General features: G+C 36.6%; 1 protein-coding gene across 1 annotated transcript in view; it reads left to right on the plus strand.

Moving 5' to 3' along the window:
* Positions 1 to 973: 973 nt before the first annotated feature.
* The window catches only part of LOC110447782, a 28,308-nt gene continuing 16,170 nt past the window's right edge, over positions 974 to 13,111 (plus strand). The window contains exons 1-2 of the mRNA XM_021493689.1: positions 974 to 1,173; positions 4,153 to 4,278. Of these exons, the coding sequence (XP_021349364.1) occupies positions 1,112 to 1,173; positions 4,153 to 4,278 (188 nt within the window). The 5' untranslated portion in view covers positions 974 to 1,111. The remainder of the gene's footprint in view (positions 1,174 to 4,152; positions 4,279 to 13,111) is intronic.

Raw genomic sequence — 13,111 nt, forward strand, 5'->3', positions numbered from 1 at the left:
CCCGTTCTCTCTCTCTCTCTCTGTCTCTCTCTTATAATTTCAATTTAGCATTTAAAAATGAAATAGTGTATATATGTATATATGTATATTAATTAAGTCTGCCATCTTGTACTATTGTAAATATATGCTTGTTATTTGCTGGGAAAGGGCTTAACATAAGTTTGATAACGTGTACCAATCCATTTGCTTGGCAATACAATATGTTTAAATTAAACATTACAATGTACAACATGAGGTATCACAGTATAATAATACACATGTAATAACAAAATGGATGGCAAGTGCAGAGAACAGTATGCATTACACATTATCAATATATGGTGATCGTAGTATATGTTTACACCAGTTTTTTTCCCAACAAAAGGCAAATTCCATTTAATACCGTCTTGTTACAAAATGACAAAAGACCACTCATTTTAATTTGAGAGTGATTCTTTTATATAGTATAAAGGAACACATTTTCTCTAAGCTCTACAGTTATTGAATTTGTACATTTGAATGAATAATGAAATTCGTCGCCTAGATCATTTTTACAAAGAATACATTTTCGGTCTTGTTTTTGAATATTGTATACAATGCAATTCGTTCCCCGATCGTCGCCGTACTTTAAGTATGCATACAGTATTGATTTATACACCGCTGATACACAACAAATATAGCATTTTGAATCATGCACAGATTAAAACGAATCTTGTAAAAGAACCTTCAAAATTAACAATCTATATATGAGTTTCCGCACATGTTCTGAAAAAGACAGCCGTTGTTCGATCCGACAGCCGACAATGTTGAGTAGCCCTACTTCATTGTGAACTTTTATTGATATAAATATTTAACCACGTACACCACTGAACTCGTCAGTGAATTTATCAATTGTTTTCAATAATGTTTCTTTAAAGCTCCTATCAATACTTTTCAAGCGTTTGGTAAACCCAGACGCGGGGGCAAGAATTTTTCGTCGTCAAGTGAATGTCGCTGCATTATGACGTCATAATCAATGGATGCAGTTGTATGCTTGATTGTCATGGGCGGGTATCACAGACGCAGAGTGTTATAAGTAAAAATCACAGAGGAAACGTAAACGTTATTTAACGATAGGATTTTTGCTGTGAATATGCTGGAACCCGAGCATCGCCGAATCAGCCGGCGACCTAATGTCTACCCCTACAATAACAGGTAAGTGACTTAAACAGATGTAGATATGTAGAGTTCGCTTAACATTTAGCCGACTCAAGTCCTATTCTAAGTTGTTGTTGGGCATTTTACAGTCATAGACAAGTACGACCACGGTCTCTATTTGAAGCCGTATTAATTGTATAAGTTGATGTTAATTAATTATAGAATAGTAAAGTGTACCGGAACTGGAGGCGTAGCAATTGGTAGAGCGTCCGTCAAGAGTTCGGAGGGTCTCGGGTTCGAACCCCGGCGTGGCCGTGCATTTTCCCATCTCCTGTTACAGTGATGCCTGTGACCAACCCCTTTTTCAAGCATTGGGTGAACGCTTGGCAAGGGGTTGTTAACATGTTGCATGCTAACGGAGGCACAGTAGTCTAGTGGTAGGATGCCGGGCTCGTGACGGAAGTGTTGTGGGTTCGAGTCACGGCACGCGTCGGCACTGTGTTGTATCTTTGAGCAAGATACTTTACTCTGCTTGTTCCAGTCTACTCAGCTGTAAATGAGTACGTGGTTGGGCATAGCTAGAATTGATGAGTTCTAGCTGAGAGCGCCGCAATAGTAGATCACAGCATTTTTTATTTACAAAAACCCATGATTCCAGACCAAGAGGGAACAAAAAGAAGCTGTTTAAAAAGAGAACCAACAGACAAGTAAGCAGTTACAGCAACAGGGTTGTGGAGTCCTGCAATAGTCTGTCAAACCATGTAGTAAATGCCCCTAGCGTAAATAATTTTTAACACAGACTCAATAAGTTCTGGTCTAATCATCCCTGTAAATTCAATGCCTCCTGCTATTAGCAAGATCCTGTCAGACCATTTAATATCTTAACGCACCTTTTAACTGTAAGATTTCTGGGTTTTAATTCATCTATATCAATACGCACCGGAAGACTAGTGTTAGTGTAGGAACATTAAAATGCGCCGCAAGAAGCTACCTGAAGCTTTCCATTGGTGTCGACTACTATATATCAACTATACCAGCAATGGCAGCACCGGCTGTATGCTCCCGAGGGACTTGAGAAAGGTATTGGCTGGGTGCAAATGCCCTATAACCACGGATAATAATTTGTGAACCGCTTTGAGACGACCTACGAACTAGGTTGTGATAAAGCGGTATATAAGAACCTCGAATTATTATTAGCATTATTATTATTATTATTATTATTATTAACATAAAAGAAGACTCATGTGCCCCTCCCCTTCATAATCGTCGTTTTCTTCTGGGTCTTCCGCTCAGGGTAAGATAAAGAAACAAATATCGATCTGTTGCTCTTAATGCAACATTTGTGATCTATATATCTTAAATTACTTCACTTTTCCTTTTCGATGTCGTCTGCCTGGGCGCCCGTCCTCATATGACCTTAGCTGACAAGAAATAAACAAGCGTCCCTGTAGTGTTTTGTTTATAGTACAATACCCCAAATTGACGCGATACCTTACATAATATCTTGATGTACCGATCGCTGAAACTATAGCACAAGGTAATTTTACAAATCAATTTTCGAGACTAATCGCATTGAAATTGTCAAAGAGGCAAACCGCAGTACGCTTTTACTTCAAAACAGGTAATGCCTTGATAAACGGCTCTATTCTTCATATACTTGTTTGTTTGGGGGGTTAACGCCTTCGCAACCGATCGGCAAACCTCGGGTGACTTCGCGATCGCTACGATCCATCATTCGAGGAACGAGTCACCCGAGGAGTTCCGAGTGCCTTCGAAACAGCTTAGGCCATATAAGAGACACAGCCAAAAGGAAGATATATATCAAAAGGGCTAGGCCTTTGATTGGGACAGCTGATCAATTTTGGTTTCTTAAATGTCTCGTGAGCAGAATACACGGAGAACATCTGATTTTGAAGGAACCCCACTTCAGTCGCCTCCTACGAAACTGATAAAAGATTGTAAAAGGCTTAATAATCCCTGTCTCGATGTATTACTGATTTTCCTAAATAAAGTTACCTCCCCTTTGCTTCAGTTTGGATAGAACTGTAGAGCTAAATGTAACGACCAGGGCTGTTTTCGTTTATTGCGATCCAAACGGTTGGACCGGTTCAGTTGGACCACAGCTGTTCGTTTATGAAATAACGTCGGACCTAGTAATCGTGTCGATTCTGCTTTCAGACAAGCCTTCATAAAGTCTTGCAAGGCCTGTATAAACATTTACATGTCCGCTAGGATTTAAACCAGAAAATGTTACATTTAAAAACAGACAAACCGATTGTTCCGCATAAACGAACGGGGTCCTGATAGCTCAATTGGTTAGAGCGAAAGTTAAACAGTATGAAGTTTGAAGTTCGAATCCAGGTCTAGCCCCACTGAATTTTTACGCTCAAAATACTTATATTTTTTTAAAAGTAGTTATCATGGCGAACTATTTTTGTCCAAAACTTAGTTACGGTTTTTGGCAGTGGTACCGGGGTCGTTAACTGTAGTACGTTCTCTCTGGGTAACTGCTAGTGTCGTGATGAAGCGATATTATACATACTATTCAAAGTAGACTTCTAAATCTCTTTACCTAAGTTTTAAAATGTGGGTTTTTTTCTCGAATTAAAAAATTGATATTCTGACCGTGCCATGAAAGTCGTTAGTCCTGACACACTTACACAATATAACTCATGGCACAGTACAATGGAATTCCGACACAGACATGTACCATGGAATTCCGACACAGACATGTACCATGGAATTCCGACACAGACATGTACCATGGAATTCCGACAGAGAAATGTATCATGGAATTCCGAACATGGTATCACGGAGCTCCGTACAGCCAAAATACACAAGCATACACTACACGTATGCATCTTGCACACAGGGGAGGCCGTCCTTAAATGACCTTAGCTGTTAATAGGACGTTAAACAAAATCAAACAAACAATCAAACAAACCTACCATAAACAAGAATTTTGATTCTAATTCGGCATTTTGAACATGTATATTTGAAAATTATTGTCTAAATTCAGTGTTATTGTTGTTTTAGAGAGGAAATCATTCCTAAGAAAAGGACCAAGTGCCCCTTGTTTTACCAGCAGGACGAGACGCTAATAAAGCCGGGACAAGAATACATCTCCGGTGGACCGTCTCTGACAGGGGAACATGTGTCCAAGTAAGTAATTATAAACACCCACATTGGAATACATCTCTAGGGGCCGTCCCTGACAGGGGAACGTGTGTCCAAATAAGTCAACACCCTAAAAAATACATTCCCGGGGGACCGTCTCTAACAGGGGAACATGTGTCCAAGTAAGTTATCTCCGACATGAATATATCCCCGGGGAACCTTCCCTGACAGGGGAACATGTGCCTAAGGAAGTTAACACCCACAGGAATACATCTCCGGGGCGCCCTCCATGACAGGGGAACATGTGTCCAAGTAAGTCATCACCATATGGATTACATTCCCGGGGGACCGTCTCTGACAGGGAACACGTGTCCAAGTAAGTTAACACCATCTGGAGTATGTCCCCGGGGCGCCCTCCCTGACAGGGGAACATGTGTCCAAGTAAGTAAACAGCTACTAGAATATATCCCCGGGGACCGTCTCTGACAGGGGAACATGTGGAAAGGAAGTTAACACCCAAAGGAATATATCCCCGGGGCGCCCTCCCTGACAGGGATGTGTATGTATACCGTGTATGTGTATAGTATACTGCTGACCTGTCACATACATTTTGTGTAGATATCAAGTAGCCAGTGGTTTGCCTGGATAACGAATCCCGGCCTTTAATTAGAGGTAGATACCTGCGTTTTCTTACATCATAAAGCTAGAAACTTGAGTAATTGAACTGGATTCACGTACATGATACAACTCCACGTATAAACTGGGGTTAAACATAAAGGAAACCATATTGTGTAAGTTGAATATTCGAGTTTACGTATACATTGTATATCGTACGGGCGGAAACTTAACTTAACCTACCACAATGTAACTTTCTCTGTCACTAAAAGGCTAGCGAAACAACCTTACACACACATACAATACTACACTCCCACCAACAATAATGCCTTTGACTAAACTCGCGTATAATAAAATCAATTTCTTTATCAATCTCATTGAAATTCATTACACAACGTGTCACAATTCTTTGAAAGTTTGAAGTGAAAGTGACTTTTCTTGTCGAAATCTTGACATAAGTGTATAAAGTAAACAAGGCATAGCTCAAACGATGTACAAAAGTCAGAGTGCTTTCAATAATTCTTTACACTTATATACACATTCAATTTCGAAATCAACATTAGTTTTAAAGTCATCCGGACATGCTCTTGGCACGAAACAGGATTAAAAGACTCTACATTTGTCAGACATTGCACTAGGAAGCTTTCATCTTTATTTGTCTTTACAAAATTTAACTCGCTTGACAAAGAGCGCAATGTTTCACGAATCAATTTAGATATCGGCTCTAGACAGCGTACGAGAACAGGTACTTCCCACTTTCCCCCTTAAGTAGGTAATACTATAGATTCGTGTGTTTTACGGCGATATATCCACTCCTTAGGGATTTAGCTTCACTTAACACAAGAACCCGTAACTCGCAACACGATTCACCATACATATCCTCCTTCTCTTCCAAAAATAAATAAATTAAATTAAAATAAGTCAAATAAATGAATAAATAAAGATGTAAAAATGGATTTTGGTTTGGTTTAGTATTGTTTAACGTCCTATCAACAGCTATGGCCATTTAAGGACGGCCTCCCCTGTGTGCAAGATGCATGCGTGTAGTGATGCGTGTGTGTTTTGGGAGGCTGCGATATGTTCGTGTTTGTCTCCTTGTGATAGCGCGGAACTGATGCCGACTTTATAGCGCTACCTCACTGAAACATACTGCCGATGACACATGGCAGGACACCCCACCCGATCACATTATGCTGACAACAGGCGAATCAGTCGTCCCACTCATAAATTGCTTAGCGTTAAACATGAGTAGAAACTACCTTTGTTATAGACCTTGTAATGTCTCGGCCAAGGGGACAGAACCCAAAGCCTCCCCAGGGGCGTTTCTAGGATATTTGAAAGAGGCGGCGTAGAATCAAATCTTTCGTCGAGCGGAGCGAGGAAAAAAAATATTGGACCTTTTTTTTGCTAAAAAGCATAAAATAATTGTGAAATGCACTAATGTAACGGTTCCTGACATGGAGCATGTATATTTTATAGTTAAAGTGTCAGGGTGTTTATGTGTTTAATTAATGAATATGATAAATTGCCATATTCAATGCAATCTTGTTTGTTTTTTTAAAAAAAAAAGGGGGGGGGGGGGGGGTACGCCCATTACGCCCTCACCTGGACCCGTCCCTGCTTCCTCACAGGGCCGAACGCTCAACTAAAGGCCAATAGTAAGGCATTGTCAAGGGAACCATTAGGAAGAAGAAAGTTGTTTAGAAAGAAGAGAAAAGATAAGATCCCAAATTTAGTCGCCTCTTAACTCCGATCATGCTATGGCCCCGGGGCATCAGGTACAATTCTTACGTCCTACCTGCAGGGACTGAATAAATGGAATGAAGAGCTGTATTTGTTGCAAGGGAATAGAAATAAATGCGAAATTATGAATAGGCGGAAAATATCATTAGGAAGTATTCTTATATGAAATAGAAATTTAACTGACATCCTCAGGGGAGTCTTAATGAGGGAGGAAACTGTACATGTAGTACCACGTGTTTTTTCCTTGGTGTTCCAGTTTCCCCTTCGGCGCTACCATCCGAGCCAACAATTGACTATTGTCAGTTGATTGAACTGATTTAATATTTGTTGTGGAGTAAGTTAATTTTTTAAATTAACGTTCTTTCTGTAACGCTATGGCAAAGATGTACGAATATGTCTCCAATCGCAATAAAGTCCTCCCTTTTACGTGCAAATGCACCTGCATTAAAAAATAAAAGATAATGTCTGACTCGGAGATATGTCTAAACGTATTTTTTTGTAAATTCTAACTAGTGACGGACTGATGATCGATTATAATCGCAAATTGATATGTTTGACCTTTCCGATTATCGATTGCAAATTCCATTATCGATTTAATCGGTTCATTACTTGTCAAAAAGATGCAACTGTATAGTAGGAACTGAAATTTATTTATTCTAACGATTTTTGCCATATGGTTGATGGTAATGTAGAAAAACGTTTAAAAAACTACGTAAACGTTGCTTGAAATCCATTCATTATAAAAGAACGAAACTTAATGTATAGTTAACAGCTCTGTTAATTGATGTAGAAATACAGTGTTCTCGCTGGTATTCAGTCCCAAACCGATTTTACAATCATCAATCGGTTTAATAATTCCGATAACAAACGGATAATCGATTATGGTTTCAAACCGATTTCCCGTGATTAATTCTAACTCTTCACGGAAAATGAGAACGTCCAGAGGCAATGTCAGTTAAAAACAAACATCAGTTGATAAAATTTAAACGTATATGTATATTCCGTCTTTGCGTATTGCAGAGTTATCTTCTCTTGGGAGCAGGTATTGATTGTTACGTCATTGGTTTGTGTGAGAAAATCACGTCGTTTTCTCAAAAATTGATGACGTTCCTCTCACAAACAAGTGACGTAACAATCAATACCTGCTCTCAATAGAAGATAACTCTGCAATACGCAAAGACGGAATAGCATAGCGTGTTTAACACATACGAACCACTTGTGACAGACCGATCACGGAACCGCTGAGCCAGACTCTTTATCTCTTTTTTATTTATTAAACATTTAAAGTAAGAAATAATCTACCTGAGTCTGTCGGAATCACACATGAGTTACCAACATTTAAATACACCTGTCATCTTAGCAATTTATCTAGAAGCCGAGTTGTCTGTCATTTGATGAATGGAATTATCAAACCGTCTAACACAGGTTTAATCTGAGAGGATTTCAATCAAATCTCCGGGGAGGTTTTCATATACATATTTAAGTCACTTCATCAATTGGTTTGGTCTTTTTAAATTTTGGTATTGCTTCTGAAAGCAATAAAGTTTTCAAAATTTAATAGCAATTTTTTCGGTCAATTTGTTCCATTTATATCGTATTATCGTGTTATCACTTTTCATGGCAGTGTCATGGCGAGATGAAAGTGTTTTTATCAAATTTTGTCACTGTATATTAACTAAAACGGATGATTATCTCCCCTTGGTATGACTTTATGACACTTTTCCTAAAGCCTAGTCCCAATATTCGTAAGCTCTGTGAATTTTTCTTCCTTCATAAAGCGATGATGATAAACATTGAGCATAAGAAGCGAAAAGACACTTCCTTCAAAAGATTTTATTTAAAACATTGATCATCTCGCATTTGTGTGACTTAGGATTCCGTACTATGCTGCCAAAACATCCGTATTTTCCCCGGCATGATAGCGTTGATAAAACATAATTAACAATACCGTTTTGAGTGTAAAAAATCAGTGGGGCTTAACTGGAGTTCGAACCCCGGACCTCAGATTGTTATACTATCGCTCTTACCGATCGAGTTAACTTACCAAAATTGTAAATAAGTGTTTGAAACGGGTATTTTTCGGCATTACTTTAGCTTTCATATTATTATATTTTTTTTTGTAAGAAAACCATGTCGTGTTGAATTGTTCGTTACTTCTGTAACTCTTCATTTCTGGAGGAAATAAAGGAAATAATAATAATAATAATAGTTCAATGGGCCAATCGTGTTTTAGTCATATCCAAACGGCAGTTAAGGGGAGGCTACCGTATATAGCGAAAACAATACCGGAATCATTTTCTAAAAATGAAATCACTTCTTCACGTTTATTTCCTTTTTCGTTCTTCGTTCATTTTTTAATGGTATTCACGTGTGTCTTCGTTTTCATTTTTATTCTTTACTGAATATTTAGAATTTTCGAAATATTTATGTTTGAAAATTGAAAAAATAAAAAAACATTATACTTTTGTACGAAGTTCATAGAAAGCTATGTATATTTTTGTCAATATGATAATTTCACCGTATAAGAAAAACATCTTACGGTCATCATTAGACCCGACTCCCCCTACTGGAAAATGAATATTCTAATTTTTATTTTATTTTCTGTCTCAGGATCATTTCCATTAGGTAATTTGCAAAATTGAAACACTCTACAATAATACACGTTTTTAATTTATTTTATATCAGCCTTCATACTAAGCAGCATTTTTTTTTTTCGTTTTCGTTTTTTTTTTTCGTTTTCTTGAAAATTTGGTGGATTAATCTGTGTTCCAGCGTTCAGACAGCTATGCCCCTATGGATGTACGGAACACGACAATGGAACTCTCTAGTGTTTTTGTCCGCAGTGGGACGGGCATCCTTAATGTTCTATACGTACAACTCACCTGTTATGAAATGTGCTTTTAAAGTCGTTAGACTTTGAAGTATAGATCTACCTGGTTATAAATCACACCTGTTGAACGGTAACGTTATCGATTTCTACCATTTGTACATAACGTATATATTTACACAATAGCTTTCTTTGGCGCACACATTATGTATCTATATATATGTATAATATAAACGGAAATTAACTCACCTCACTTGATGACTACACCCTTCATCCTTTTAATAATTAATCGATTCGATCTTAGCGATTTTTGTGTAATTACCTCCCTTTGTCGCTGCAGCGTTTACGCTAACCCTATGAGTCATTTTAGTGCAGGGTACACGTCTTAACAATTGAAGATCTACAAAAGCACAAAGAGTTTTGAAATCACAGACAAACGTTCTATCCAAGATTGTTAGTTTCTGAACTGAGAATATGGGAGTTTTGAAATATCTACACAGAATTATTTTCAATAAAGAAAGTTTTCTATTTTATTATGGAATTGTCCTCAACAACCTTGCTCATTTCAATGAGATATTTACTTTAAAAGGTATCAATTAAATGGCCGATATTGCTCAAAATTGTAGTTCCCTATGATACTAACGACCAAAGCTTACGTAGTTCAATATCAAAATCAACAGCAAAATCCCCAAATATATTTCATCTGTTATAAGATACTGATGCAGGAATAGGAAAATTTGACCAATTTATTTGTCAAAAAGAAAAAAAAAATTCCTGTGTTTGTTGTTAAGTATTTAGATATATGCAACATAATTTTTAAGCAAAAAATACATTAAGCTAACCATGCGTTAAATAACTTAATACAAAGAAAGTTTTGGAAAAGACTAGTTAGGTTGACGGATTTAAAAAATTATATCATAAGTTCATTAATTATATTAATCTTAAAGATTTAAGAATATATTTCCCCTGTAAGATTTCAGTACAATACATAAACGTTTCATCTCATGAATTAATTCAAAAAAATGTGTTCAAATAAATTTGTGTGTAATGTTTTGTTGTGTTTAGATAACTAGTCTTTGTAAACACGCGCCCTGATCTAATGACCGTATCATAATGTTATCAACGTAAGTATACACTGCATGGTCATTCACATATCAGGGAACAAAATACAGCGAAAGTAACAAAGACCGGGAAACTCCGACGGAAAACAGGGGCAGTGAATACAGGTGCGTGAGAAACTCTACATTATCATCGGCATGGACATTAACGACATATGCTATCTAACATTTCTGAACCTCCAATTCAGGAGAGTTCGACAGCCGATGGACAAACTGGGTTACGCGGAGAGCAATATTAAATATATTTTGTAATTAATGACGATGGGATCGAAAATACATGTGTTGGTAGGCAATCAATTTACCAAATAGCTCCAACGTATACAGATTCGTAGAGAAATTTACCTGTGTGTCGAAAGAGTCGTAAAATGAGAGACCCGTATGCAGAAATTAGGGTTTTGGACATTGAAGTAACAAAAAATGATTTGCTGCTCCTATTGCAACACTTGTGATCTATATATCTCCCTTCCTTCCCCTTTCCTTCCATTTGTGTCTCCCTTGTCTTCATATGACCCTAACTGTTGCGACGACGTTAAACCCCAACACTAACAAAATAAAATAAAATAAAAATACAAACATAGAAAATGAAATATTTGAGGTGTAATTTTTTTACGTTAAGTCCGACGTATGCTACCTTATATAGACCAGTACTTCATAACAAAAAACTTCCAAAATATAACATGTACAATTCTTATAATTTAGCTAGTGAACTGCTGACATATTTGGAAGGTATACAACGCAGAGACATCAATATATTATACCAATAAGACCGAAGGGAGATAACTCTATCGCGTAGTATGTAATGTAGCATGCATCTTTAAGATACAATTATTTAAAAGCTAATATAACGAATGAGATTTGAAATATTAAAGTTCTTACTTACAAAGACAGTTTTTAACATATCTTTTTACACAAAGTCGGAGACAATGATAACGTTTTTCTTACGCTGAATCAATATATTACACCAATAGAATCAAAGGGAGATAACTCGATCGCGTATAATATGTATAATCTGTAATGTAGCATGTATCCTTAAGACAAAATTACTTAAAAGTCTATATTATACTAAACGTGACTCGAATGGTTAAAATGTTTCCACAATTTCTCTTATAAACAAAAACAGCTTTAGCATACATTTTATTTTAATATAATATTATAGTTCATATTACAAAAATGTATATATGTAATTGGTGGTCGGGTGGCGCAGTGGTTCGATTTCTCGATCGGGCAAGAAAAGGTCACCTACTCGACCGCATTGGTTTGTTCCGGGTACTCCGGTTTCCTCCCACATAAAAACCACTGTACGCTAACAGCCGTGCCACTACGAGTGTTTATTATATGTATTAGCTGAAATAACTTTTTCATAATTGTAAAACAATCAAGTTCATGAATTACATATTTATATCAAACATTTCATATATCTGACGGTTTAACAAAAAATAACTCTAATAGTGTTCTTGAAAATACTGCAGTGACAGTTTATGTTACGAAACGTCGCTTAGTTGACCGGTTTTAAACAGTAAATTATAATCAAATGTACAATGAATTATAGACCATTGCGGTCTAATGTACCCTTATCAGGAGACTACTGAAATATCTTTGTTTACATTTTTCTCTTTATCAGTGAATCAAGCTCGCCAATACATGCAATCATTCTACCTCGTTATAAAGGAGACGGTTACGAGCGTTGTTCATATGGCCTGTCTTTCGTGGAATTACTCAAACAAACACTAGGAAAATGTCTTTTCCTTATCATGTACTTTTTCCAACGCTATTTTTTTCCGATTCCTGAATTAAACTGGAAATTCTAATTGAAATCTGATTATACAGCTATTGAAATGTTTGAACATGTAGTTGGTGTAGTTGAAATGCCGTCAGTTTTTAAAAGCTTTTCAGTTTTATCTAATCAGAAAGAAATCCAGTTTTTGAAAATAACATTTATTTATTTTTCTGCTAACGAATTCAAGATAAAAAGTACATTCCGATGAAAATTGTACAGAACATGTTGGATTTAGCCTATTGTAGGGTTATCATACATGTATATGATGCCTTGTGGTTCTTCGACTTTCCCCTCCCGATATTTTTTGTTACCCAATAAGATTGACATAAAGAGACACCTGAAAACTGGTATTGAGGTAATATTAACATTATGCAACGTATAGGTGAAAAACATATATTTGATTGTTAGACTAATAATAAGAAAGAGCAAAACCTTGATTATTTTTTCAGTCCCAGAGCGTATGTGTGTTTCAGTTAATAATTATTCAATGACTATAATTATTTATGTAACATCACGTTTATATGTGTAGCGTATTAAATTACAGAAGATTTTTTTTTAAAGTTTTTTTTTTCAAAGTTTTTTTTTTTTTTTTAAAGTACAAAATACACATATGGATTGGTAAGACATTTTGGTTTAAACTCGTGTGTCTACATGTACAATGGTTTTAATATCGTTTGATAATAAAATTGATTACTGCATGAGCATGCACTTCGTCCTCATAGAACAATTTAAAAATGAAAATGAATATTGATATAAACCCCCACCCGACCCCTCGCCTCGCCTACCCGAACAATTAAC

This window comes from Mizuhopecten yessoensis, unplaced genomic scaffold (genome assembly GCF_002113885.1).
Source record: "Mizuhopecten yessoensis strain PY_sf001 unplaced genomic scaffold, ASM211388v2 scaffold3621, whole genome shotgun sequence".
Lineage (NCBI taxonomy): Eukaryota > Metazoa > Mollusca > Bivalvia > Pectinida > Pectinidae > Mizuhopecten > Mizuhopecten yessoensis.